General features: G+C 38.2%; 1 protein-coding gene across 1 annotated transcript in view; it reads left to right on the top strand.

Moving 5' to 3' along the window:
* The first annotated feature begins 5,550 nt into the window (after positions 1 to 5,550).
* ASZ1 (ankyrin repeat, SAM and basic leucine zipper domain containing 1) overlaps positions 5,551 to 27,102 on the top strand; it is a 38,900-nt gene continuing 17,348 nt past the window's right edge. The window contains exons 1-6 of the mRNA XM_071733706.1: positions 5,551 to 5,672; positions 7,201 to 7,297; positions 11,862 to 11,984; positions 16,047 to 16,158; positions 24,963 to 25,074; positions 25,338 to 25,472. Coding sequence (XP_071589807.1) covers positions 5,568 to 5,672; positions 7,201 to 7,297; positions 11,862 to 11,984; positions 16,047 to 16,158; positions 24,963 to 25,074; positions 25,338 to 25,472 — 684 coding nt within the window. The 5' untranslated portion in view covers positions 5,551 to 5,567. The remainder of the gene's footprint in view (positions 5,673 to 7,200; positions 7,298 to 11,861; positions 11,985 to 16,046; positions 16,159 to 24,962; positions 25,075 to 25,337; positions 25,473 to 27,102) is intronic.

The following is a 27,102-nucleotide window of genomic DNA, read 5'->3' as shown; positions in this document are numbered from 1 at the left end:
AAAAGATGCAGATACACAGGACCTTACGTAACAAGATGATTCAGTGTGGGTACACAGCAGCCTGGACTGTGGCCATTTAAGTTATCTGGGATTTACTAGACTGAAGGAACCTTTCTCTGCAATCTCATTGCTTTAGACAGCCAAACAGTCAGGGCATCCCCAGCACATCACTGCTCCCACCTGGCCAATAAGTCTTATGGCTTTCTGTTGTTGGTCCAGCTGTGACAGGATAGTCAGAAATATAAAATTATTTTCTACAGTTAAGACACTTCAGGACAAAAGTTTGAAGACAGTAGCATAAAAATATAAGACAGCCAGATGAGGCAGTGCAACACCTTTGCATAGTTTTCCCACAGAGCATGTTTTCATGTTATAGCAATTTTAGTTCATACCACTTTCCCTCAAAGAGTAAAGCTTGAAGCAGATATAAAGAAGATGCTGACATTGCTGGAATAGATGAAGGAGATAAAAGGAATCAGTAGCAAAGCCCAGTTAGCACATCCTAGGAATTCAATGTGGGGCTGAATAGTTCCTTTTGGAAGAGAGGCTGAGAAGCTTTAGGAGCTCTGAATTACTGGTATGACTTTGGAGAGCCAGCATCACAGACCACAATGTAAAACACCATCTTGAACGTAAATTAATTCAAGCAAAAATAGTCCAAGAAGATGGCATTTGTGTGGGAGTTGTCACAGTGCCCAGAGATCACCAATGAACAGCCCTGGCAGCCATAAAGATATGAAATAATCAGAGACTTATTATCTTGTGGTTAACCTAGGAAACAAGGCAGTTCAGTATGCAAAATCACAATTAGACTGCACATTTTGCTAAGAAAAGAAAAAAGAAAAATCCAAAACACAATAAAGCAATAAGAGCTTTTGACTCAGTCCCTTTTCCAAGAAGCCATATTCCTAAACTGATTAGAGCAAAATAAAAATGTCGTGACTAATAAAAAAATGTGTGAATATACTGAAATATATAAACTTTAATCTTCATAAAACTCATGATAGAATTACATATCAGAATAAAAAGTAAATGGGGTAGAAAGCTCATATAAACAGCCACTTGTATACTCAACATCAGAGTTTCCAAGAGCCAGGCATTACTCTTAGAAGTGGCTGCCTAGGGATCAGCAGAGAGTGAACAGGCTGAAACAAGAAGGTACTCACCATTCAATAACATGATAACGAAGTGGGAGTACTGCCAGTCAAGATTAAGGGGAAGAAACAGTGTAGAACGGAGTAGAGATAGTGGAGGAATGAGGAACTTTGAAGAAAGGATAAATCTAGCAATAGCAGGAATCATTCTTACATGAACTTGCTATACAGACCAAAGTTTCTAGGTTATATGGAAAGAAGATGAATATGTGCCTGACTGACACTAAGAAATTATTTTCAATACCCTATTTTCTATTTTAGATTTATATGCATTATAGTAGTAAAATATTTTCACAATATTGGTTCCTAGTAGGTCGAGGAAAGAATTCAGGTTTACACCATTCCAGTGAACATGCCAATAATTAGTTTATGTAATCTCATTTTGACTACGAGTTGAGGCTTCTACAAGAAAACAAGCAAATTTTATGAACAGGAAAACAGTTGTTATGCAATTCATAGGTAAGCTTTTTGCAACATATTGAAAATTTCACCTCATATGCTATAAAGAGAGATTTAGCTCGTGAACAGGATGAATACATGAGTAAAGAAAGTATTATCAGAAACAAAAGACACAAAATAAAATGCTTTCCATGTATTCTAAGTCCATTAGAACAATGACTAAATAACTATGAGCAACTCAATTTGCTACTGTGAAACAGGTCATAACAAAATTTCAGGATGGTAACACTAAAAGTGGTTTAAGAGAAAAGGTGATGTCATAGATCACAGAACTTACACAGATTGCTTTGGTGCTTTTTACAAAATAAGTACTTTGCAGTCTACAGTGAAAGCTTGTAATATTTAGCCTTCTCTATGTATGAAGTAACTTAAAAAAAAGGGGGTCTTACAGCTATATACAAGACAGCTAAAAATTTATCCGCAACAATATAAACTACTATGATGCACTTTGTTTCATGGATGTGACCTTTGAAATTAAAATCACCTGTGCTACTTTTTGGGACTTTTTGCAAATTATGCAAAGTCCTGTATTATGTCCTGCCCTTTATGACAGAACTGGTATAGCTGGTACTTCACAGCTGGTACCATCCCCCAGCTGAAAATTTGCTGGTAATTTGTCAAATGAGAGACCCAGAGCTAGTCCTTGCTGGGAATGAGAATCTCTTACAATTACCAAGTGCCTTCTTTATGGAGTGCTCATTGCTTGCCCAAGGACTTTCTTCCTCACCTGTACAAATAAATTAGGAGAACATGAAAGGAAAGGGTTCAAGACCTTTTATTATTTGTCCCACAGTACAGTTAAGTATTGTCAAAGTAATACCTAGGTAACATTAAGATAAAGAATCACTGAATTTTTACTCTAAGCAATGTTACCACAAATTAAAATTACATAAGGATAATAATTAAAGGGCACAGAGTACCTGCAATAATGAAGAACTATGCAGAATTCCAGTGAAATGCTATTGCTGTCAAACCTCTAAAGTATTAGCTGCTGTGCTGTTAGTAGAACTGTACTGCAGTACTTAAGGTTTACAGATATATTCTCTTCAAACATTTACCAGTTCTGATTCTCTTGAGCTAAATGTTTCAGGCCAAAAGGCTGATTCAACAAAGGAAATCAAATATGTTAAAATACTCTGGAACATTCTGGCAACCATGTTTGAATTTTTAATTTTTTTTTTTAGCATAAAATAAATGTTAAACATTCTCACATGAGACAAAACATGAAGTATAGATAAAATTACAGAAGAAAATCAGACAACTACTGAAATCTATTTAACACCAGAAGTAATGAGAACAGATGAAAAGGCAGCTGCTGATGAATAAAAACAAGCTGAAGTCTGAATGTAAGCATGGCTGGCAAGAAGGATGGATGAAGAGTATTAATGAAGTTCTAGTCTTGAGTGCAAGAATAGGGCTATTTACTGCATCCAGTGATTGCTATCCTTACAACTTACTTTATTTTTAACAGATCTGTTTAACATAGGCTAACACAAGTATATGGAGCTAGGCTACACACAGATTAGGTATTTATTTAAGAGTCAGATTTTAGTGCTTGTTCTGATGCCCCTTCTGGTACAGGAAATTACTCAAAGATGTTTTCCCAGCTTGAGCCATTCTATAATTGCCTCCTGCATGTAAAATGAGTACTGCAATTAAGAAAAGATGTTAGGAACTGCTCCTACTAAAGTAAGTAAAAGCACAGGGATACTTGGCAAATAAGGATTTCAGCTTAGTTGAAAAACTAATACAGACTTCAAGGTCACAAATGAACTGGAGCAAGAAGAAAGTGAAAAAGAAGAGGGAGAATCCATATCAACAATAACATCTGATTTACAGTTCCAAGCAAACACTCAAAGAGAGATCACCTGCTATCAGTTTCTGCATGGTCACATTCGAAATGCCTGTCAGGTACAATGGCTGCAAGGCTCTGCTGCACTGTCAGGTTTTGAAAGGGTTTGGTGGGATTTTTTCAGTACTAAAGACTATCAGGACTTTTTAAAGAGAGGTGGCCTTTAAACAAAGCAGTAGCACACAGGCTGTATTTGAAGTGTCTGATGTGACATTTCAAACTTTGCATGAGATGGTACAGAGAAAAGGGAAGAAAAAGACCAAAACCAACAAACCCGGCCCATTTCAACTCAAACCTTGAAACCTGAACCAGGACAAATAAGGCACAATTGTCAAATATTAAATAATTGGTAGGTTTTCATAAATAAGGAATCAATATGTAGTCATACTGTTAGAAACAATGGCTCTTTGGGTGAGCCAAAAAAAAAAAAAAAAAAAAAAAAGAAAGCCTGATCCTCAATACAGAGACTGGTAATGCTGAGGACTGGTAGATCCATACAGATATGGATCCATACAGACATTAGATGACAACGCCATAAATTCTATGCAGGCAAAGAGTGAGACGAGGAATCTTCAGGCCAGTGATCAGAAAAAAATAAACTCTTGAGCATAAAAGATACAATATTGTAGGAATTGACATGGCTACAAAATTTTTTCATTATTACATGCAGTACATGTTATAGCTTCATCAAATTAAACAGACAGTGTATGCTGGAAAATCCAAAATAAGCACATAAAGATAAGACTCTATATAAAGGTTTATATTACACTTGACAAAATTTTATCATCTTTTGTTCTAGGGAGGCTGTGTGAAAGGAAAGGCTTTTGCATTTCTAACAAGTTTCCACAACAAAGTTTCTTTCATGGAGTTAATTTTAAATGTTCAGCTAGCTCTATACCATTGTTATTAATATAACTTTTAGTAACCTAACTTCCATATTTTTATGCAAGCAGGTTGTCACTTTTTACAGATAAGTTAACTAAAATCCAGAAAATGTCACGAACACATAGTTGAAATGTACAGCTATGATGTTATTTTTTAGTAAGTGAAATTTTTATAGCTTATAATGTTCTAAATACAGCTCTAGTTCACTTGCAAGTTCCCATCATATTTAAAAGTTGCCTCATACCTTGCACTGTAACAAAAAACCCAAAGAAGCAAATAAAAAAGATAAGCTTCACAGTCACTTTCTAATTACAATGAGTGACATTTTTGTTAAAATGAACTTCCCAAAAATTACACTTTTACGGTGTGATAGGCTCAAGGATTACACTCACCATTCCATCAACACCTGTCTCTTCTCCAAGACCAAACTTTTCACTTTCTATTCCCTATCTCCCAGTGGAAGACCAAATTCTTTTGAGGCTGGGGCAAGGTCTACACTGAGCTCAAAGAACAGTTTTGCCTGTGAATGAAATATGGAATATTGTTCCTCATCTTTTCTTCAAAGAGCTTTATGGGAACTTTGTGATGGACGCGACAATATCCATGAAAACCAACCACAATCCCAAAACTGAAAGTAATGTCCATATATACCCAGGTGGGAGGGAACAAGCTTAAGAGTTTAACATTGCTTCTCATGTTACTGCTACCACTATAAGCTTTGGCTATGTAACAGTTTATGAACAGACACGTAAGTAATATAACTGACTGCTATTAGGTTAAGTAACAAAAAACACAAATCCTTACTTTCCTACCGTGGATTTAAACACATTTACCGGTCACGGACATAGAGAAACGACTTCCCGCCTTGCTGCATGACCTAACAGCGGTACAAGCAGCTGAGCCCCCAGGAAGCCACGTTGCACTCCGCTATACTTAAAACCAGAAACTCCCCACGCTTCTTTCACCTGACGCTATAAGGTCATGGCCACCACGGACTGGGCTCCACCTGACGAACCGGGCCCGCCGGGCCGCACAGGCTCCGCCGCCGCAGGGAGGGAGACTCCGGGGGGACTGCCAGCCGCCCCCTCACGCGACCGCGCCGTTAAACGGCCGCCTCCTCCCACGCGCACAGCACCGTTAAACGGACTCCTCCCTGCGCGGGAAGGCGACGCGGCGGCCGCTGGCCACGTGACTCGGCGGCGGGCTGGCGCGGAGCGATGGCGGCCATGGGGTGGGGTTCCCACGTCGTGGCGGGAGGAGACGAGGATAGTGACAGCGACGGGGACGGGTGGGATATCGGCGTCGAGCGGCATGAGCCGCAGGTAGGGCTAAGCTTCTCCGCTCCCGGTGCCCTTGAGCTGGCGTTTGAGGTCTCAGGGCGGGGTAACGCGAGGGTGGTGGCGGCGGCGGCCTGAAGCTTCGGTGAGGGGAGCGAGGCTCGCTGGGACTCGCTGGTGGGGGCGGCCGCGGGATGGCTGCGGCTGGCACCTCCTCTGTGTTTCCTAGCAGGGTAATGGGGGGGCAGCCTCTGTCCAGGAGCAAATAAAACCTGAATTTTGGTGGTTTATCTTATTACATAAATCGTTAATGTTTACTTAAACCACTTTATTCCCCTTAATAACAGGCCCTAGTTGCTATTTCAGCATGAGAATGAATTTGAAAGTGACTAGAGGCCTATAAATCTTTAAATCTCGAAAACTGTTTCTCGTTAACAGAGATTTAAATCATTTTATTGTATCTAATAGGTGTGAGGCATCTGTTAGTATGAGGTACTGAGAGATTCTGCGAGGCTTTTTAGGCTTTATTTGCCTCATGTCAGGAACTCAGAAGTGGAAGTGACTGAATACTTGTGGTACTCTTGCTAGGGGTTATTGTAAGCTTTTCAGGGGCCTTGATCTTTAAATAAAGGTTCTCATTCAAAGTGATGTATTATTTGGAAATTCATTGCTGACTAGAACAGAAATTCTCACCTTGGGTTTTCTAGACAGTTAGCACCTATTAAAATCTTTACGAAAGTTCTTGGAAAGATAGCCTGCAATGTGCTGGAGAAAGTAGTTTAATTCTAATTTAATTTAACTGTTATGGCTTCAAATTATGACTTCCCTTCTTTCCATACCCACTTCTTCTGACTAGTACATAGTCCTCAGCTTACTGGTGTATGTTTTTTGTATAATCCAGATAATGCCAGCAGCAATCCAGCAGTATCTGCAGCTTTAATAGAAAACAAATCTGTGAGGCTTCTAACTGAAACTTAAATCAGGTGACCATCTGATGCATAAAGAAGTCTTTTGGTCATGGTATTTTTCAGCTAAAGCGTTTATGACACAACGATTCAAATAACTCTGCTGCCACAGGAGTAGGGGAAAAGGAGAATTCTGGCCCTTTCTAGCAGTGTGTTCATGCTGTATTAAGACAGACAGCTGGTAATTGAGATGCATTGCCCCGAACTCTTTAACTTTCATATCTGATTGTATTAGATATATTTTTTAACACTGTGCTTCACAAAGTGGGTGAAAAAATGTGTTGTGGTGGTGTTCTCTACCAAAAGATGGAAAGGAATTTTAGCAGAAGTACAATACCATTAAGAAAAACTGAGTGTAAGAGAATAGCAGGTCTGTTGAGAAAGCTTCCATTCTCTGAAAATGTAATTCTTTCTGAAAAGTTAATTTTAAAATTTTTATTTTACAGTACAGCCTAAGCAGGAGATGGAAGAAAGCAAAGCTTAATCTTTCTTCCCCCTCACCCCATTCTGCCCTTACAGAGATCATTAGTGCTTTTATATTGACATCAAGCTGTAGGTTTTACCTTGAAACAGTTACTAGTTTTTGACTTAACATTTTGCTTCTCCAGCAGTTGGATCAAATGTTGCAGGCGGACAAGAATAAAGCCTTGAAGGCAGCTCTGTTTCGGAGTGATGTGCCATTAATTGAAGAACTCTTAAACTCAGGTGAGAAAAGTCAGTTGTGAAATTGATAATTTTTAATTGAACTTGCAAGAGTTTTAAAGATTCAACGTTTCTCATTTCAAAATAGTGTGTTGAGTGCATGTAAGAATATGTGAATGTTGCTAATACAGGATATAAACGTATACAGGTTATAAAACAACTTTTTCAGTGATGCAGCATTTGTGTTCCAGCAAATTTCTTCTAATTAATGTTGTCAGTCAGTAACCCTGCAAAGTGAGAAAAATATAATGTATTCACTGTGAAGTAAGATATTTCTTTGTTTCCAGATGCATCTTTAACCTGGTTGCAAACTCTGAATTTTAGATGGTTTAAATTGAGAGTGAGAATTCAGTGTGTGTTCTTAGTTTGGTGTTGAAGGTTGCTGATGGGGTTGAAAGAGGAGATTGGCTTTTTGTTTTAATGTTCCCTGAGTTTGAAAACTTTTTTTCTTTTGCTCTCACTCACAGCACTGCTAAGTTTCTGGTATGTGTCCTCTGTAATACTGCTGTCTTGGCAACATCGACTGGACAAAGGCTCTGTGATTCTGAAAGGTCTAATAGGGTTTGTTTGGCATTTGTCACTTAGAAAATGGTTTGTCTAAACACAAAAAGCCTTTCTTCCTGTTCTTTTACTCAGTAATGTGTTTTGTTATTAAGAGTTAGGAGGATTGTATCACTTATTGAAGCATCCAGGGCAATCAAAAACTGCATAGCTGAATTGACTTGCCTAGTGATAATTGTCAGGAAGTTCTGCTTCAAGGAGCAAGCAGAATATAGTATCCAGCAGCTTATTAATTCCTGCTACATAACGAGCATAAATTCTGTACTTTTGGATGATGATGATGATAGCTATCTGTAAAAGTGTAAAGTCAGGATAAGGATCCCTGTAGTCTTAAATGTCTCATCCCCTGAAATGGTCAAGGTAGTATCATGATAGTCTGTCATTTCCTGAAAATAAATTATAGTAATAATAATAAATTTTGACCCATTGAGCCAAGCAGGAGAACACAATACCTCTGTAATGGGGAGGGGTTTTTGAAGAAAGGTAACATTGCCCTTCAGGGGATCTGTGCTCAGTAAGATTAAATCTTTGCCTCCAAAGTTGTCTTTAGTTTATGTTCAGTAGAGCTTGTAGGAGGCTCGCTTCTAGCACTGGACCAAACTCAGGGTTTGTGTTAGAAGTGGGTTGCCTAGCAACAGTTGGGCCCATTCTTTCAGGTAGAGCAAAACAGGCTTGCTCAGCCATTGCTTTAGGAATCTTTGGTGCTGGGGCAGTTTTATGGAGCTCCTTTAGAAGATGGACAAGCATGATGTCTTCTCTTATCCCTTCTATGAAAATGGCAACATACTAATTAAAAACTTTCTGAAATGCATGCCAGAAAAAGTAATGCAAGGAAGTAGTAGGTTCAGAGATAACTTGGGCACTTAGGTCTGCTTTGGGAGTAAAATATTTAACACCATGTAATTCAAATGTTTGTTTTCCTCAAGTGGAGTTAGAAGTTGTGACCTTATGACAGTTTGGGCTGATCAAAGAAACAGCTACAGTCAAATGCTGTTTTCTATTTTCATTCAACAGTCTGTTTGACTCCTAGCTTTGTGTGAGTGCCGGAGCTCCTGTGATCTTTTGGGAGTTAGTTCAGGGAATTGAACTATGTAGTAGCACGGGATGGGTGGAGCAGGGGTGTGTGTGAATAATTTTTCAGTCAGTTTAGGATGCTGAATCCTGAGTCAGATGAGAACGATAGCCAGCCCAGCAGTGGCAGATGTCCACAGCTCTGATCCAAATCAGCTTTAAGGTATTGAGGAACCATACCACAAACTGCTGACAGGCTTAAAAGTAAGAAGTACTTCTATTAGAGAGGCATTTTAGAACTTTACCCTTGGATAAATTGGGTTTGAATGTGAAAAGGTTCTTATACTAAGAGCTACGCTGAAACTAAATTGAAGTCTTTCAAGACATTTTTTGGTGTGTCAGATGTGGAATTATTTAGCATAAATAGCTGTATGTTAAGACATTGGTTGCAGTTCTTTGAGCTTGGTAAAAGCTTGGTAAAAGATTACCTTGGTAATCTTTTTCAGTTTGAGGTTACGTTTTTCTGTGTAAAAATAGCCTTTCTACTGTAACTACTACTAGCCACAGTCAACAAGAAGTCAGGAGATAGGAGAGAAACTGTAGTAATCACAGAAAAAAAGATAATTTTTCCTTTGCTGTTCTTTTGCTTCATTGTTATTCACATGCTTTATATAGTTTCTGTTGTAGACTTTGTCTGGGGGCAGGTCATATTTCCCTACAATTCCTGGTTAAAGAGGAGGCTGTTTATCTGTAACTCTGATTTTAGGAAAGAATGTTGTGTCTGCTCTGCCTCCTAGACTTTATTTGTAAGGTTACATGAGCTGAAAAGTTCCTCTGCTTATAACTGCAAAGGAACACAGAGGGGAGCCTAAGTAATACTCTGGCCCAGCTCCTTCCAGGTCCATTGTGGAAGCCCATCAAAGGCCCATCTTCCACAAGGCCAGAAGAACAGTGAGGCCCAAGGGCAGGCAGGAACCCAAATAAGAGACTCAGGGGAAATGACTCCCAGGGCTGTCATAAGCCTCTTGTTCCTAGTTGCCATTGACTGGAGTGAGTGAAAGGATGTGCCAACCACAAGAGTGGCACATACCAAGAGTGGAGCTGGGCGTCAAGGGCCTGTGTGTCCAGGATGCCAGCAGCTGGAGGAGATACCTCTATCCCACAGAGGAGCAGAATGAGACTGCTGGTACTGTCTGTGTTCATGTGTGCTTTTTCTGTGTGTTCAGTGTGGCTGGTGTTGTATGTGTGTGTACCTGCTGGGAATAAAAGCATCAGTACTGGCTGGACCTGGGAATGTGGAGCTGCAGCAGCCTCACCTCCCTCTGGCTGTTTGATCTGGCCTGTTTTTTCACTAAAAATTTCTTTCTGTGTTTTACTGTTGCCTTAGAGGTCTTAAAATCCATGAAAATGCTAAACTAACACTACTAACTTAAAGAACCCTTATAATGAGAGAGTCTGAGTAGTATGCAGTGGAGAAACATTTCTAGTTAAGTCAACAACTATAATAATGCAGCCAGGAAGGAACAGGACTTTTTCTTTCAGTTGTTCTTTCTTTGTCTTCTTCTAAGACTGACTGGTTTGCACTGTGACTTTCACACTGTGTGGTTTTTCAAGACGGTCACTACAAAGATGGCAGGAGACCATGCAGGACAAGCAAGCTGTAAGACATCTTTAATGTTCCATTGCCAAAAAGACCATTCTGCTTAAAGAACTTAGAGAAAGCACAAGTGTCTTGGCAGATACCTCTGCGATAGGTGTAGAGCACACAGTGAGGATAATACCTTCTCAAGAGTTTTAATGCCTGTATGCCTATTTCCTCACTATTGTTCAGATGTGTATCAGAAAGCTCTAGATGGGAGGTCTAGTAACATGGACTGCTTTTCTTAAGAGGAAAAGTGACTTCCTGAGACTGTCAGAATGTCAGTTTTCTGATATTCCTTTCCTGCTGATGTTACTTCAGTGGGCTGTTAGATATCAGACTTGCTGAAGTCTTTAAGTGACTCATTTACAATGAAGTTCAGATATGACTGCTAAGGATCACTTGCTGGCTCCTGTTGTAGAACTTGGCTGTGCTCCTCAATGAAATGTTTTGCATACTGCAGACAAACTGGCATGTTGTGACATTAAGGACTGCAGATAGTATGTGTGCATTACTAAGGAGATTGGATCATAAATTCTGTGGATTGCAGGTGTCAGAATGCTTCAACACTGTCCTTCATTGAATGCCAGCTCTTTACTGGCCCCTTCTGCAGCTCCAGTGATCTTAAAAAGTTGAAGAATCAGTCCCAGAGCAGTGACCTATTATCCCCTCAGCTTTAATGACTTTATGTTGCTACACTGATCACATCTTTGACAAACTACCAAGGCAGAGAAAGTAAATATATGTTTTACATGAGAATTTATGCATATAGCTCAACTTCTTAGGACAGTTAAAGGAGGAGGACTTCTGATAATCTGTCATCACTGTTTGACTAGTATGGAGCAAGGTGATGGAAGCTGTTACAGAGGATGTAATATTTGGGGAAGGATTGAAGGAAAGATGATTCCTCTTACTGAAAAAAAATTATAGACATTTCTGTTGGAAAGCTGTTGGATGAGTATATCAGTCTGGTACTTGGTGCTTTGGGAATCTGGAGGGCAGTCTTACAAGCTTAAACTTAGCCACAAAGGAAGTTTATATTATTATTATTAGCAACAGATTAATTTGGTGATTGTGAATGAATTTTGCCTAATCTATTTATTCCTTCTATTGAGATAATACTTTGTCAGTACTGAGTGTGAAACCTACCTGCTAGTAAGTTGCTTCCATAACAGTCCACTTAGCTTGGCAAGAAGCAAATTCTTTCATTTTGATAAGTGAGTAAAACAGTTTCTGTTCGCTTCTGAAATTATTTTTGCAGCTAAATTTATTACTTTTTTTAATTTAGTGAGGCTTATGAAAATGCATATTTATTGCAGTGCAGATTTATTATTTTAGTATCTTAAATTTTGACAGGTATAAGCATAGAATCTAACTTTCAATTTGGATGGACTCCCCTGATGTGTGCTGCCAGCATGGCTGATTTTGCAGTAGTGCGTCTTCTTCTGGACCGAGGTGCTAATGCATGTTTTCAAATAGGTAAGTTATGGATGAAAAATACTGGCCAGTAATTCTCAGTAGCAGGCATTGTCTTATTCTCTTCTTAGATATGGGGGTGGGGGGGGGGTGGGGGGAGAAGGGGTCAAAGTTTACAGTAGGACTGGGGCCTAGTCTGGCTTTCATAATTTTGAAATAAAAGTAGTTGTAAAGCAAAATAGTGTTCTTGGAACTGATCAGAAATCAGCTGATGGGTTTTCTTGTTTTTTCCATCTCATTTTGTCTTTACTCAAGTAGCTTTTTAAAAAGAGTGTATTTAGAAACACCTTTTCAGGAATAATAGGGTAAAGTTTTAGACTTAAAACTTACTTTGATCCTGCTGGGGAGTATATACATGCAGAAACCAGCTAGAATCCCAAGAAATAGAAATAGATTTCCAGTTAATGGGAAACTGTGATGGGCCTCTCCAAAACTAGAGCACAATTTTTCTATTAAGTGAAAACTGTTCTTCATGTAGCTAGATGACCTTTTTCTGCCCAAGTTCAGTTTGGCTTCTAAGTAATATCAGTTCCTCTAAAAATGTTAAGGCTTAATAATAACTTTTTCATACTTAAACTGTGGTTAATTTCCTTCTTTCATTGTGTTGGAAGATTATATAAGTTCAAGAAGAAACATGGCAGTACAGAAAAAAATGATGCAAACCACAGAACTGCCAACTACATAAAAGCGGTGATCATATTTTCTGGTACTGGACTGGTATTTATAATAGTCATTGTTTCAAATGTAAATGGTGCCAATCGAGATCTGAATATTTTCGTGAACTTCTTAGCAGCTGATCAGAGTATGAGTTTAGTGTCGATTGTCTACAACAAAAAGCAATTATTCCTTTAAATTACTGTCCTTGTAGCCAGCTTCAGACAACCTCTGTGTTGCTGTCTGTGGCTAATACCTGTTCCTTGCTTATGGCTGTAGAGAGCTGTAAATGGGGCAGAAGCTGCTATGGGCAGCATTTTTGGCTGACCAGTTATCCAAAATGCATGGCATTTTTTCAGTGTGAGACCAACTGTGTTTGCTCCTACTGGCACCTTGCTAGGGTCACGTTTCTCTGCTTGTTTCCCTGTTAGTCTGTGTAGGAAAACAGTAGCTAGAGCATATGTGCAGCAGAGTACTGTCCATCCAGGAACAGTCTTGGAATGGTAGAATCATTTTGCTTGGAAAAGACCTTTAAGATCATTAACCTAGCACTGCTAAACCCACCGCTAAATGGTGTTCCTAAGCACCACATCTACATGTCTTAAATACCTCCAGTGATGGTGAGTCCACCATTTCTCTGGGTAGCATGTTGCAGTGCCTGACAAGCCTTTCAGTGAAGAAATTTATTGTAATGTCCAATCTAAACCTCCCCTATTATAGTTTGAGGCCATTTGCTCATGTTACTTGGGAGAAGAAACCAACCCCCACCTTGCTGCATCCTCCATTCAGGTAGTTGGATAGAGCAATAAGGTCTCCCTTCAGTCTCCTTTTATCTAGGCTAAACAGCCTCAGGTCCACCAGATGATCCATGTAAGACCTGTGCTCTGAACCCTTCACCAGCTTCATTGCCCTTCTCTGGACTCTCTCCAGCACCTCAATGCCCTTGAAGTCAGGGACCCAAAAATGAACACAGCATTTGAGGTGAGATCTCACCAGTATTGGGAAACAATCACTTCCCTTCTCCTGATACAAGCCAGGATGCTGTTGGCCTTCTTGGCTACCTGGGCACATGGCTGGTTCATACTTGAGACAGGTATCAACCAGCACCCCCAGATCCTTTTCTTCTGGGCAGGTTTCCAGCCACTTGTCCTCAAAGCCTGCAGCATCGCATGGGATTGTTGTGTCCCAAGTGCAGAATCTGACACTTGGCTTTGTTGAATCTCATACAATTGGCCTTGACCCCTCAGTCCAGCCTGTCCAGATACCTCTGTAGAGCCTTAAGTCTTCATATTAACTACTGAATGTCCAGATACTGAAGGGCTGGGTTTTTTAAACTCATGAAACAGCACAGATTACTCTGGATATTAACAGCATGCATCAATTTACTTAGCTTTTGCCTTGTGATGCGTAAGAGTGGAACTAGACAGAAGAGACCAAAGGGCAGGATCATCAAGGTTTCTGGGAAAAGAACAAAGACATTAGATTTTCTTGTTTATATATGAACCTGGTTTTCCATTACTTGGTAGGCAGTTGCTGTAAATCTTGCAAGCCACTGGTTCAGGTAAGGCTGCGTGTGTTCAGTAAAGCTATGCAGTCCTGTCCTAAAGTGGTACTAAATGTTGCCTGTTTTTTTTTTGCATCAGCAGGCAATCATTTAAGTGATCCTATCCTGATTATTCATATTTCCATCATTCTTTGTAAGTGGTTACATGGTTTTACCCTTTTTTCGTTGTTGTGAAGAATTAAAACTAATATAGTATTCAGTATCTGGTGAGATCAGAGCACAGCATACTTGAGAAGTAAATTCACTGTCTTTTATGGGTTTTTCAACTAAGATGAACATAAACAAATCGTTTTTGCAGTCTCTTGCCAGCATGTCTCTAAGGTCATTTTTCCTCTTCTCTTGCTCACATGTATGAGCTTTAGGTAGCCTAACAAATTAATTTCCTACTGTTTACTTCTACATGGAGTACAGAATACAAATATTTCTACAGATTCATCTTAAGTATCATTTCTGGACTAATGGTGCTTATCACTACCTTTGTTCAAAGTTTTGTCATCTTTCTGCAAGTATTGTTATGGAGAACCAGTTTAATAATTTGTGTAGAAATATGTCAGTGTAACAAGTAATTTACTGAAGAGCTAACCTGTTACTGTTCAGAATTGCAAACGACTCTGAAACTTAAGTTTGAATTTAATGTTCTGATTTATTTGAAGTAGAACTTCTATGTGGTATAGTTGAAACTGAAGAGTTGGTACGTTAAAAAAAGATGAGTTTAACTGCAAAACCAAGATTTTTTGGTTGGAGAGGTGGGGGGCAAGAAACAGAAATAAAGATTGAGCAGATAGAGGTAAAGTGCATAACAAACTTACCATTTTTAAATATAATAAAATCTGAAATACAATCTTCAGTTGAAGAATAAAGGTCTAAATATATACGTGGTCTTGACACTTCTTAAAACTTCTACAGGAAAGTTAGAAAATACGTTGTAACGCTTCATAGGATGGTCTGAAGTAGGTACAGGTAAAATTATACTTGTTAAATTGCTAAAGGCATGTTTGAACTTGTGAAGAAGTTTGTGCAATAAGCGGAATGGGCAGTTATTCAAATAACAATTCAGATTGACTCTAGGGCCAGCCAACTTGCTAAGGTCCTTGAGGTGTTATGCTTCCCACATCCTCCTGTGCCAAGGGCAAACATCAGTGGTGTACAGCTTGGATTTGTGAGCAAAGGTGGCATGGAACACCCAGCTGGCTTCAGAGCTGGAGCAAATAAGCAGGCTCATCCTGATGAATCCTTATGGGCTGTGTAGATATGTTCTTTACATCCACATCTAAAAACATACTTTCAATCCTTTTTCCTGCCAATACTTCAGCATAGTAATCTAGTTTAGTAACCTTATTTCCTTCTCTTCAAGCCCATTAATAAAGCATGTGTACGGCTCTCTGTTCTCCCTAAAAATTCTTGTCACTGTTTTTGTAACACATTTCATGCACTTTCGTTACCTATTGCAGTTTAAGCTGTTGTTTCCCTTGACTGTATGTCAGATAGGTGAGGAGAAATAGGGAATAGAATAGGAAACCTACTGGTGTAGAACAAGATTTGAGAAACAAGCATTTGCTGGGTATTTTGGTACCTAAGAAGTAGCCTACACTTCAGCAAGAGTAGATGCTTTACTGTTGCCATTAACTTTCATCTTTCTGAGTATTTTGAGTGCCTTTATTTTTACCTGGTAATTGTAGTGACCTTCATTGGAAGGAAGACAAGTTTTTTGCCCTTTTCTAAGTATCTTAAGGGGATCAGAACCTGACTAACAACTCTAGCAATGTACAAACTTTAAAATTAACTTTTGGATTAGCGTGGTATTTATATGTAGATATGTAATTCTCTAACTGCAAGTTTCAAAACAGATAAGTACACTGTACTGATGGCAGCATGTACTGCACCTGCTTCAGAGGAGAAGGTCTTGAAGACTGTGGAACTGCTGCTATCAAGGAATGCTGACCCTAACCTTACCTGCAGGTACCAAAAATATGTCTGAGAATAAAGCATAAAATTTGTAAAATTGCTGCTGTCTGTATAAAGGAAGATTAGCATCTAGATGTGTGTTTCTCCTAGTCTGCTAGTACAGCTGTTCATCTGAGTAAGACTAGGATCATTTTTATCACTTTTAAGTATGTTCCTTAGCTGAACAAGATATAAATGTAAGATGAAAACTAATCCTAATAGTTCAGTTGACTGTAGTACAAGGGCAAGAAGTAAGTCTGCCTTTCCCAAATCAAACTGCCTCTTCTCTATAAGGATATAAGTTAAATTTGTTAATCCTTTATTTAAATTCATAACCTTTTGAGGTTTTCTGTGGGTATCTAGTCGTGTTCCTTTACGAGACAGCTTGCTATGGAAAAAGAAAACTTCCATTTTGCACCAAAAAGATAAATTCTGGGCTGACCTCGAATAATCTCTCCTCCTTCTGTTGGGAATAAAGATATTGTCTGGGTCAAATTGGAACTATTTATTTTTCAACTAACTGGAATTTATTTTTTGAACCACAGCTCTTTCACTGCATTACCTGAGATAAGTGGACTCTATAGCCCTCTAAAAAGAACAGTATTGGAAGCCTGTTGGTTCTCATTGATAGAATTCAATTGTGCTGGGCCCTGAACCTCACTGTAAACACATGGTACTGATAGACAAGAAGGAAATGTAGTTGTGCTAAGTGCCACTCATACCTGGTACCAAATGTAAATGCCATTCATTTATTCTTACCTGGAGGGCTAAACATTTTTCTTGACAGAAGAGGAAGCTACACCCTAGGAAATCATTACATTGTTGCCATTGGATAGATGGGTGTTAGGCTAAACTTCCCGCCTTAAAAAATGGGGAAAGTCTTTGCATTATCAAACTTTCTCCTGAGTGTTGGAAAATGTAGACCAGAGCACACAGCTGCAGCTTTATATTTGAAAAAGTTTATATTCTGACACGAGATGGGAATTTTAAGGGGGAAGGTTTATTTATAAACTTAGAGTATGTTATGGATACTTGGTCTTTACATACAAATATATATTTGCTGCCTCTTTGTTTGCCAAGACCTTGTGCTAACATACAAGTTATGCTTGTATACATCAAGATATAGTGACCAGTTGTGGATTTTACACTTTTGCGATAGTATTTATCAGATTAAATTGTGAAATTCAGAATTTTGTAATTTGTACATATCTGTACAAAAGCAGAAGTTACATGACAAGGTCTGGATTTTTCAGAAAACTTTGTACTGCTTATTTTTATTTTCCAGTTTTTGACATCTGTGCCCACCACTCCATCAGAATGAATGTGGCAGTACTCAGCAGCAGCAGCTGCTACTTCTTGTGGGAGTCTTCCACTGTGTTCTGAAATAGGGGTGGTGAAATCCATCAAATCAACTTACCAAAAGATAGGGGATCAAATCAGACCCTCTCTGTGGCATTGCAGTCCCACGTCACCTGTTTCATTAGAGCAAGCAGGATGTTCTGTAGGGGGAGATCAGAGCTGTCAGTGAATCGAGATTATTGTGAGAGTACTTCCTGCATGATCAGCCTATGACAGGTGTTAAGAACTAAGCTTAAACACATTATTTGGCTGTCTCAGCATTTAAGAAACAAAATTATTTTAGGAAACTTCTTTTTGTCCACTAGCAACTGGAATACAAAGCAAAATACTGAACTTGGATATAAGGTAGAATTTGGTATTAATCCTTTCTCTATTGTACTGGCAGGGCAGCCAATTGACTTTTATTTAATGACATTTGAGGTGATGCATATTTTTTTTTTTCTAATTCATTGAATATGCATGGAGCAGGGAAAGGCTTCTGAAAAATAAACTGATTTTTTAAATGCTGTCTAAGAAAGAAAATGGATTTAGGAGTGGGTAGATTGTTTCTCTGCAATAGTATGGAATACTGAAGGGAAAGTACTCAGAGTAACTGCTATTTGAATACTGATGGCTGTAAAAACAGTTTTGTTTATTTTTGCTTTCTTAAAGACACACTGGTTTTAGTAAGGTTAAGTTGTGATTTTTGTTACAGGCAGAAAGAAAAGGCATGACCAACTGATAGGTAGATTACTGCTACTAGGGTTACATGTCATGGGTTGTTTAGTAAATATAGATTTTAGAGATGACATCCTCCAAGTTCTTGTTTACATAGAGTAAAAGGAACCTACTGGCTTTGCCAGTAAGGAGAGAATATTTTGATTTTGTTTCATGCCAGCAGCTCTTTGTTAGAAAAAGGTAAAAATAGGTGAACGACTGAAACCTCCTTTATTTTGATATAAGCTCCTTGTCTCCTGTGCACTATGAAATATGTGGAGCTTTGATTTTCTTTGTGGCTTTTTTTTTTTTTCTCCTCACTCTTAAAATTTCTAGCACAATTTAGTCCTGGTCAACAACCAAGTTTTCAGAGTTTCTGCTCTAAAGCAGTACGAAATTCTGCTAGAAGTTTTAAGAGTTTATAAGAACTAGACCTTTGTCTTTTGTCATTGAACAGAGTAAAAGTTGTTTGAAGCATACTGTGATGTACATTAATACATTAAAATGTAATCACTGGTCAGGTCTGGTATTAAATAGCCTATGTATGTTCACATTCAGAGCAGTTGTATCAAAAATGGCTTCATGATGAAAGTGTTGGTCTTTTTCATTGCAGTGTTGCCCAGTTCACAAGGTAAGTCTCTCTTCAGGTTGCATAGTCAGAATAAATGAATTGTTTAACTCCTCCATTTTAGCAAGATATTTACTACTACGAGTAAGACAGTAGGTCTGCACTGCCACATAAAAATTTCAGAGATCTCGACATTATCGTTGTGTGGTAGTTCACTATGCCAAATGACACACAGTGCTGTTCAGTAAATAGCCTGGGAAAAGTTAGTGCACTACAGTGCATTTTATGGCTGGAGAAAGAAAATCAGGGAATTTATCATTGTGTCAATAGTTCTGATCCACTTCAGAGCAAAAAATACTTTGCAGTGTTCCATTGTGACTTTCAGAGTTTGTTATTCCAGCACTATGAACTCAGGACAGAAAAACTTATTATGTTGACCAAACATTAGGACAGAGAGACTAAACATAAAAAATCAGATGCAAAATTACATCTACCAATATGCTGTGTTTACCTGGATTCTCTGTCTGTGTACCTCTTCCCTCCTTTTATCCACACTAGAGAGAAGTCAGAAGCATGGTAAATGCATGAGTTCTGTGAGTTGGGAAGAATGGCTTTTGAATTTAAGTGTTGAGGCTTGATCAGATCTTTTGGTAGGGGGAAGCAGTCTAGGCACCAAAATAGATGATTATACCTTCCCCAGCTAATATCGACTACACTGGTGCCAACAGGCTTACAACTGTTGATCACTGTTTCTGGTGAGAGGTATAAAATACTCAGAGACATCAGCAACATTAGATGCTGCTTTTAACAGAGGCATTCTTGACAATGTACTTTGGAATGTCACCTGAAGAGCCTTTGTATAAAATAGAAACAAAACCTGTTCTGAAATCCAGCAGCATCCTCTCACTAGTATGTTAAACTTCCTGTCATTGCCACTAGATTACCCTGATCATGTGCTGTTTGTTTAGAATTGGTTTGGTTTTTTACGTAGCAGAAGATGACCCTTTTGTGTAGTAGACTTCACATGGGTGTACTGAATTTCTTGATATTACCCCCCTTTGAAAGAAGAGTTGAAGAAGAGTTGAAGAGTTATCTGAGAAGTTCCTGATTGTGTGGATACTTAGTTTTGGTTTTCTTCTCTACATCAAAGCGTGGATGTCTTGAGCTAAACCACCTTGCATGTGAAAATATGATGAGTGAGGATGTAGGAGAACAGGGCTGGATAACTGGCAATGTCATAGCATAGGGTTATGTCATCCCATTAATTTTTATGTTAATCCCATGTGGTGCTAATCACATCCTTTGTATTTTTCCTGTCATAACTGAAGATAGCTGTGTATCTTTCTACCTCTGTGCTGTAGAACTTGCACAGATGCTTTTTTTAATTTTAAAACAATTAATGTAAAGGGAGTTCAGAAGCACAAAGGTACAAGAACCTTGCCATCTGAAATGAAGCCTAAAACTGTGGAACCTGAAACTAAAGTATCACCTATTGCAGCCCAACCATATTACTACAGCTTTATGTTCCATTCTTCTAACAAGTTCTGCTTCAAGAAGGTAGGTGACTCTCTACCTTCCTTTAGCAGATAGTGCCTGGAAAATGTATTTTGCAGCTCAACAGTACACTAGAGTTATATTCTTCCAATACTGCTTGATGTATAGGGTTTCCCACCTCATGACTTAAAACTCCAGAAAGCCAGAAAAGGGGCAAATAGCTTTTCTTCTGTTGCTGTGGACATATGGTTGCCATTTCATTTCTCAGTTCCAAGCTTAATGTAAAGCACTGACGTGGTGCAGCCTTCTGCAAAAGCTTCTGAACATGCTTGCTGGTTACCTGAAACAGATTCAGTTTGTGGATCAGTAGACTAAAATCTTACTGTCTTGTAGCATCCTTTCCTTGCTTTGGGATCTCAGTAAGAAAATATTGAGACTAAACTCATATCACTCAGTAAGGTTAAATTGTTTTCTTGCTGGTGCATTTTTTTCTAAAGTGATACACTGATCAGTTAATAAACATACATCCAATTATATGACTTCACAGCTTACACTTCTCAAGATCACCAACCTGAAATACTGAATTATCCACAGATACCTCCCTATTGGAAGGAAACTGGTATCTAGATGGAATACATCTTTTCTTTCTCTCCCTCTTCTAAAATTTCCCATAAAAATAAACTTTGCCTAGATTGACATCCCAAACATAGGAATGTGTGTTTATTGGGTGTTACGAATTCTGCCTCACAGAATTCACAGTCAGGCAGGTACCTGGGACATTTGAAGGTGATACAGCTCACTGTCACTATATCACCTGGTTTTATTGTGCCACAAGGTTTCCAGGGTAGGAGGCTCCAAAAGGTTGCTTCTAGGGCTGTTCCATTCAGCTTGCTCTCTTGTGATTGTGTTTTGCCCCATTTTTTTGACAGGATGAAGTGAGCCAATAGTAACCTCTTGTATCTTTATGTAGGTCATATATGAAGTTTTGAGTGGCCCTGAAAACTGAAAATACTTTTTTTTTTTTTTTTTTCTCTCTGACTGTAATACAGAAGCTGGGAGACCTAAAGGTAAAAACAAACAAATAAAAACATCTCCATTACAGCAGTGAGGATTTTATTGCTTTTTACTTAGGTGCTGCAAAACTAGAAGCAAACATAGATGGAACAGGCATCATGCCTTATTAATAAATTGATTACATGCCTTTTGAGATTTTTATTTATTTATTTATTTACTGACTATCACTTGAGTATCGAGTTCAATATGGGCAAATGTTATGAGGCAAATTGTGCCATACAAAAGGTGTTTTTATAAGGTCATCTGCAGGCCAGTTTGCTGAAACACTGATGTCTGCACATTGTTTCAGTGTGGTGAGAGATTTCTTCAGGTCTTTCTCTGGATGGTTATCACTAAAGCCTTCCATGGACACTTTTAGGTTGCAGTAAGGTTTACAAATACCTCTGATTTCACTTCAGCTCTGGCGAGAAACAGCAGATTTAAAGCTTGCATTTACAGCAGTTCTTTGCAGGGTTAGGAAAAGCATTTGTTTTCCCTAATGCTGCAGTCTCCCTCTTGTGGACGTACATGTAAATGGACCTTGCTTTCTAAGAGGGCGAGTGCCCATGCAAAATATGCCCAAGACATTAAACGGTACCACCTCATACATCGTCATGCAGATTTATGAAACACTGTGTTTCTACCCTGAAACAGTCTTTAGACTTTATAATTAAAACTCGAGCATTAAAGTAGAATGCTTGAGGTACTAATTGCATATTCATGTTGGTGAACCTTTTAAATGCCATGTTTATTTGGTTTTACTTAAATTCAGTGGCTTTAATGTAATTGTTGCCTTGATTGCAGATACCGTGTCTGCAGAACTGTACAGCTGTATCCACTGCATGTTGTTCATAGCCTCTGGACTTCTGGACTTTTGTTCAGTGTTTTTTCTTTAAAAAAGCAAAAGGTAGTTGTGAGGTAGTAGAAGTGTGCAAGTTTGAGGAAAAAAAAAGTTGACTGCAGAAGAAATTAAAATGAAGACAGACATGGATGGACTGTTGGATGTTTTTTGCAGTCAGGTGTAAATACTTCAAAGGTGATGTAGCATGGAAAGTCTGACAAAGGCTACCAGCCACTAAATAGAAATAAGTATGGGAGTGAGTGCCCATTCTGGGCAAGCAAGTTTGATTTTTGTTGCTACAGGTTCATAGAATCATAGAATAATTTGGGCTTGAAGGGACCTGTAAGGGTCATCTAGTATAGCCACCATGCAGTAAGCTGGGGCACCCTCAGGGACACCTTGATTACTGGGTTGTAATTCACTTCTGTTCATTCTTTAAAATATGGATATCTATAGATATCTGTATATGTCATATATAGATACCTGTATCTCACTGTCTCATCAGTTGTTCAGTTGCAGGGGCAGATTGTGGTGTATTTTTCTCTATTTTTATAGTAATCTTCATAGGATTACAGTGTAGTTCAGGCCAGAATGAATCTCAGGACTTCTCTAGTTCAGCTTCTTCCTTAAAGCCACCTCTGCTGTGACATTGGGCTAGGTGCCATCTAGTCTTGAAACCCACTGAAGATGGAAACTACAAATTTCTGAGTGACCAGTTCTCCTGACTGATTGTGTCCCATGATAAAAATGTCTCCTTATATTAGCCAGAACCTCTGGTTTGGGCAGTGTTGATGGAATAAATTGAGTTAGACTGATCCAAGTCTTTTAATTCCATTAACAAGACCATTTTTCTTACTGACTGTATGTCTTCAAGGCCACATTACCTTTCTTTGATTATCTCCAAATAAGTGGCTTTTTTTCTCCCATCATAACTCTTGCAGATTTGCAGTATGTCTGGATTTTTTTCAGTGCACTTCTGACTATGTTTGAATGCAATAAAATATCCTTTTGTGAATGAGCAATAAAAAGGTAAGATGAGCAAAACCTTTGTTATAGCAATTCCAGAAGGGACTGGAAAGTCTGCACTTTAAGAAAGCTACTTGGGTCCCTCTAGTGGTCAGTATTAAACCTCTTGTTAATAAATGCACTACTCAAAAGAGCGATCTTCCCCTCAGGTATATCCAAACTAGGTAGAAAAAACCTATGACAACAGTGTTTTGACACAGACCTGCACATTAAAAGCAACACATGGTACTTTTTTTTAAGGAAAAAGAGAGTGTTTTAAGGTATAATACATCTCAATTGAACATCGGTAATGAAATACTTTAGTTTAAATATGATTGCTTTATTGCTTTGTAGCGACCAAACTCCACATCTTGGCCATCCAAGGCTGCTTTTTTTTTTTTTTTTTTTTTTTTTTTTTTTTTTTGCAGTCTTACTTCACCAAAGAATGAGTGTTGGGCTTTTTGGTGGTACTTTTTTTCTTTCAGAAGTATTCAGAGCAATTCAAAATAGCTTCAAGAATCTTAATAGAAGCAGACGATCAATATTCTGTTGTCATCAAGGGTCTGAGCTATATAAAAAAGAAACAGATTAATGGGAAAGGTGATGTCTGTAAGTACTCTCCTTCACCAGTTGTAAGAGATAGTAAAATATGTAGAGAAAAATCATAAACACATACACTTCTGGGGACATAAAAAATGTATTTAGGGACAGAAGTATTGATTCTCAGTTTTAGTATTTGAAAAGTTAAGATTTTCAGTATGGTATTTGTATGTAATCCTCTAAAGACTTCTCTTGGTGTGAGCCAGGTGTGATTGTTGATAACAGGTGTGCCCCTTGCACTATTGCACTGCACCTGTGCACACTGGCATGAATTGTGTGACCTGTGATTCTTTTGCTTAGGTTGTTTTTACCAGAGGGGGTTTTGCAGGTATTTACAATAGTTGTTCTTAATATTATTCATCTTAAAGACTCAGCTGTGGTTTACAGCTTGCCCTCCACAAAACTGGGTATTTATTTTCAGAGCATTGGATTTGAATGAAACTGTATATAGAATTAATCACTTAAGCTGTGCCTTCTAAAAATAATTTTTGAATTAAGAAGTGGCTGGAGAACTTCATTTTTTAAACTGATGGGGGAAAAAAATGGTGATTTGCTGATATTCTCCCTTTTTAGTAAGGTGAAAACTGTCATCTGCAGGTATGCCTATTCCCTTTTCATTAAGCCCTCAATGTGCTAAATGAGAGGCCTTCTGCTGGTTCTGTGGTAGCAGCAGGAGAGGATGGTCTTTAAAAATTGGTTTTGTGTAGTTCAGAACCAAAACAGAAATGCATTAGTCAGCAAACTCCTGTGTTTAATAGATGGTACGTGTTAAGGTTATTTGTGTTTTAATGCACTACATGAATTTGAAGGTGACAAATTAATACATTCTTTTTCAACTTTTTCTCCTAGAAGTATTATAAGTGTATGTTCTAATCTCCTGGGAGAGAGTTGTCTAATTTCCTACAAGTTTCCTTCTTGTGAAGAACAACAATTGACTTATTGACTTAATTTTAATCTTGAAATAAATGCCAACTCTTAAAATAATTAAAAATTGCTAACTGGAAATAAATGAGTACTAATAAATCTGTACGTCCTCTGAAGCTAACCCTTGTGCTGAAGTGTGAGTATGGTGTCTTGGAACTTTCACCCTTTGTTTAATTCTCCTGTAGAACAGAGAATCTTTATAGAATGGAGTTTCTTGACTAGAGAATACAGTTGGATTTTGATATCTTGAAATAATGGTTTTCATCCCTTTTTCTTCAGGAAACAAATGACTCCACTGATGTATGCAGCTAGAAAAGGCTATCCTCAGGTTGTTTCTCTTCTTGTTGCTCATGGATCACACATAAATGCCCAAGATGAAAATGGATATACAGTAAGTGACTTCTATCTATGTTTTGAAATTAATGATAAAAATTCTTAAAAGCAGGAACTTAGAAATCTGTTTCTAAGTACAGCTTCCTCAGAAACACTCCTTGCTACATTTTTCTACTTCAGCACAGCTTGAAGTTGTTTTGCAATACTTATCTGTCTCCAGATTCTGACATGGAAGAACTTGTGATGATTACATTATTGATTGAACCTGTGTTCTTTTTTGTTCCATGTGTAAATTCTGTAAAACAAGGTTGTTCTTTACAGGCATTAATGTGGGCGGCACAGCAAGGACATAAAAATGTGATTTTGAAGTTGCTTGAATTGGGAGCTGATAAAAATCTACAGACTAGGGATGAAAAAACTGCAGCAGACCTAGCAAAAATCAACAGACATTCAGAGGTATTTAATTTTGTTTTAGTTGGAAATGCAGATTCTGTGTTTTGCCTCAAATCTGTTCATTAATTGTCTAATTGTCTTGTGTTACTTTCATCTGCTAGATAGTCCATTTTCTGTTTTATCCCAGCTTTTCACAAGTCTTTAAATTGTATGATGTTTTGGGAACTTTTTTTTTCCAGAATCATTCGTTTCAGATTCAGAATAGAGAGCGAGGGACTGTTTTTGTTATTGATGTTGATATAAGTAGAAAAATAATGTGTTGTGCTTTTCCTGATTGCCAAAATGCGTGAGAGAATGTGGATATCAAACTAATTTGCAGTGTATAGGTTATGGTTGAATTTGAAGGTGAGAAGACTAAAGCTAAAAAGGAAGGGAGTTGGTAATGGCCATCTTCAAAATTCATTCTTGGTAGGGAAGAAGGTATAAATACTATAAATTGGTTATTACATCACTGGAAGAGCAGCCACAAATTGCCAATATAAGAGAGATCAGATTAAGTCAACATGTATTCTCCTTAAAAAAAAATATCTGTTTACTGATGTTACCAAGTGTTGCACAGTAGATCAATCATGCAGATTTCTGCATATTTACTTTGAGTTGCTCTTATCAGTTATGTGGCTTTTTGCAGTGGCTGTTCAGAAATGTATGTGAATTATAATTCACTTTACAGCTTCTATTTCTTTTTTTCTCTCTTTATTTTCTTCCTGACAGACTTCAGGGCTAGGCAGGAGCAAAAATGATAACTATGCACAAAGCTGTCAGTGTAGGCTAGCAAGATCAGTGTCTAAGGCTCAGGGATCTGTTAGCTCAAGTTACTGAAACGGGCTACAAATGCTTTTTGCCTTTGATGAACGACTTGTTTAGCAGGCTATGGTCATATAATCTTATAACGTGACTTTTTCTGACATGGAGAGAATACACTTGAGAGGTAGGTCTTACCTCTTGACCTGTGAAGCACTAATTTTCACACAGTTACTGCAAAGTTTTGCAGATGGCATTGAGATATTTAGTGGTCATGAGCTTCTTCCAGCTTGGAGGTCTGCTTTTCAGGCTCTTGAAAGTCCTGTGAGTTGTCACATAGACTGTGTCTTCAGAAACTACCTGGAAGTAGAGATATTTTTCTTACATACTGTACTGGGTTTGGCTAGGATGAAGTAATTTTTCTCCCTAACATCTTGTATGGTGTTGTGTTTTAGGTTTGTGACCAAAACAGCATTGGTAATGGCACTGGTATTTTAGCAATAGCTGAGCAGTGCTTGTGTAGCATCAATGCCTTCTCTGCTTCTCACTTTGCCTCCCACACCCAGAAAGAAGGCTGGAGATGAGCCTTATATACTCATATATGTTTATGTATGTGAAACTGTCTACACACCTGAATTTCTGGAAAGTGGTTTCACCATTACTTCAGGGTTATGGAGGTTATACTTGTTTACTGTTTACTTGTTTTACTGTTTACTAGTAACTCAGGGGAAGTTCAGTTTCTGGGAATTTATCACTGATGCATAGAGATGTCTTGCAGAAGACTTGTTTCTTTAACCAGTTGAAAGATTCCCTATCTCTCAGTTACAGTTAAATTAAATTATCAGTTGTAAATTGCTGAATGTTGAGTCCATATATGCACTGGAAATGGAGG

This window comes from Heliangelus exortis, chromosome 1 (genome assembly GCF_036169615.1).
Source record: "Heliangelus exortis chromosome 1, bHelExo1.hap1, whole genome shotgun sequence".
NCBI lineage: Eukaryota > Metazoa > Chordata > Aves > Apodiformes > Trochilidae > Heliangelus > Heliangelus exortis.
The sequence above is the reverse complement of the archived record's forward strand: the minus strand, read 5'-3'. Positions and strand labels throughout refer to the sequence as shown.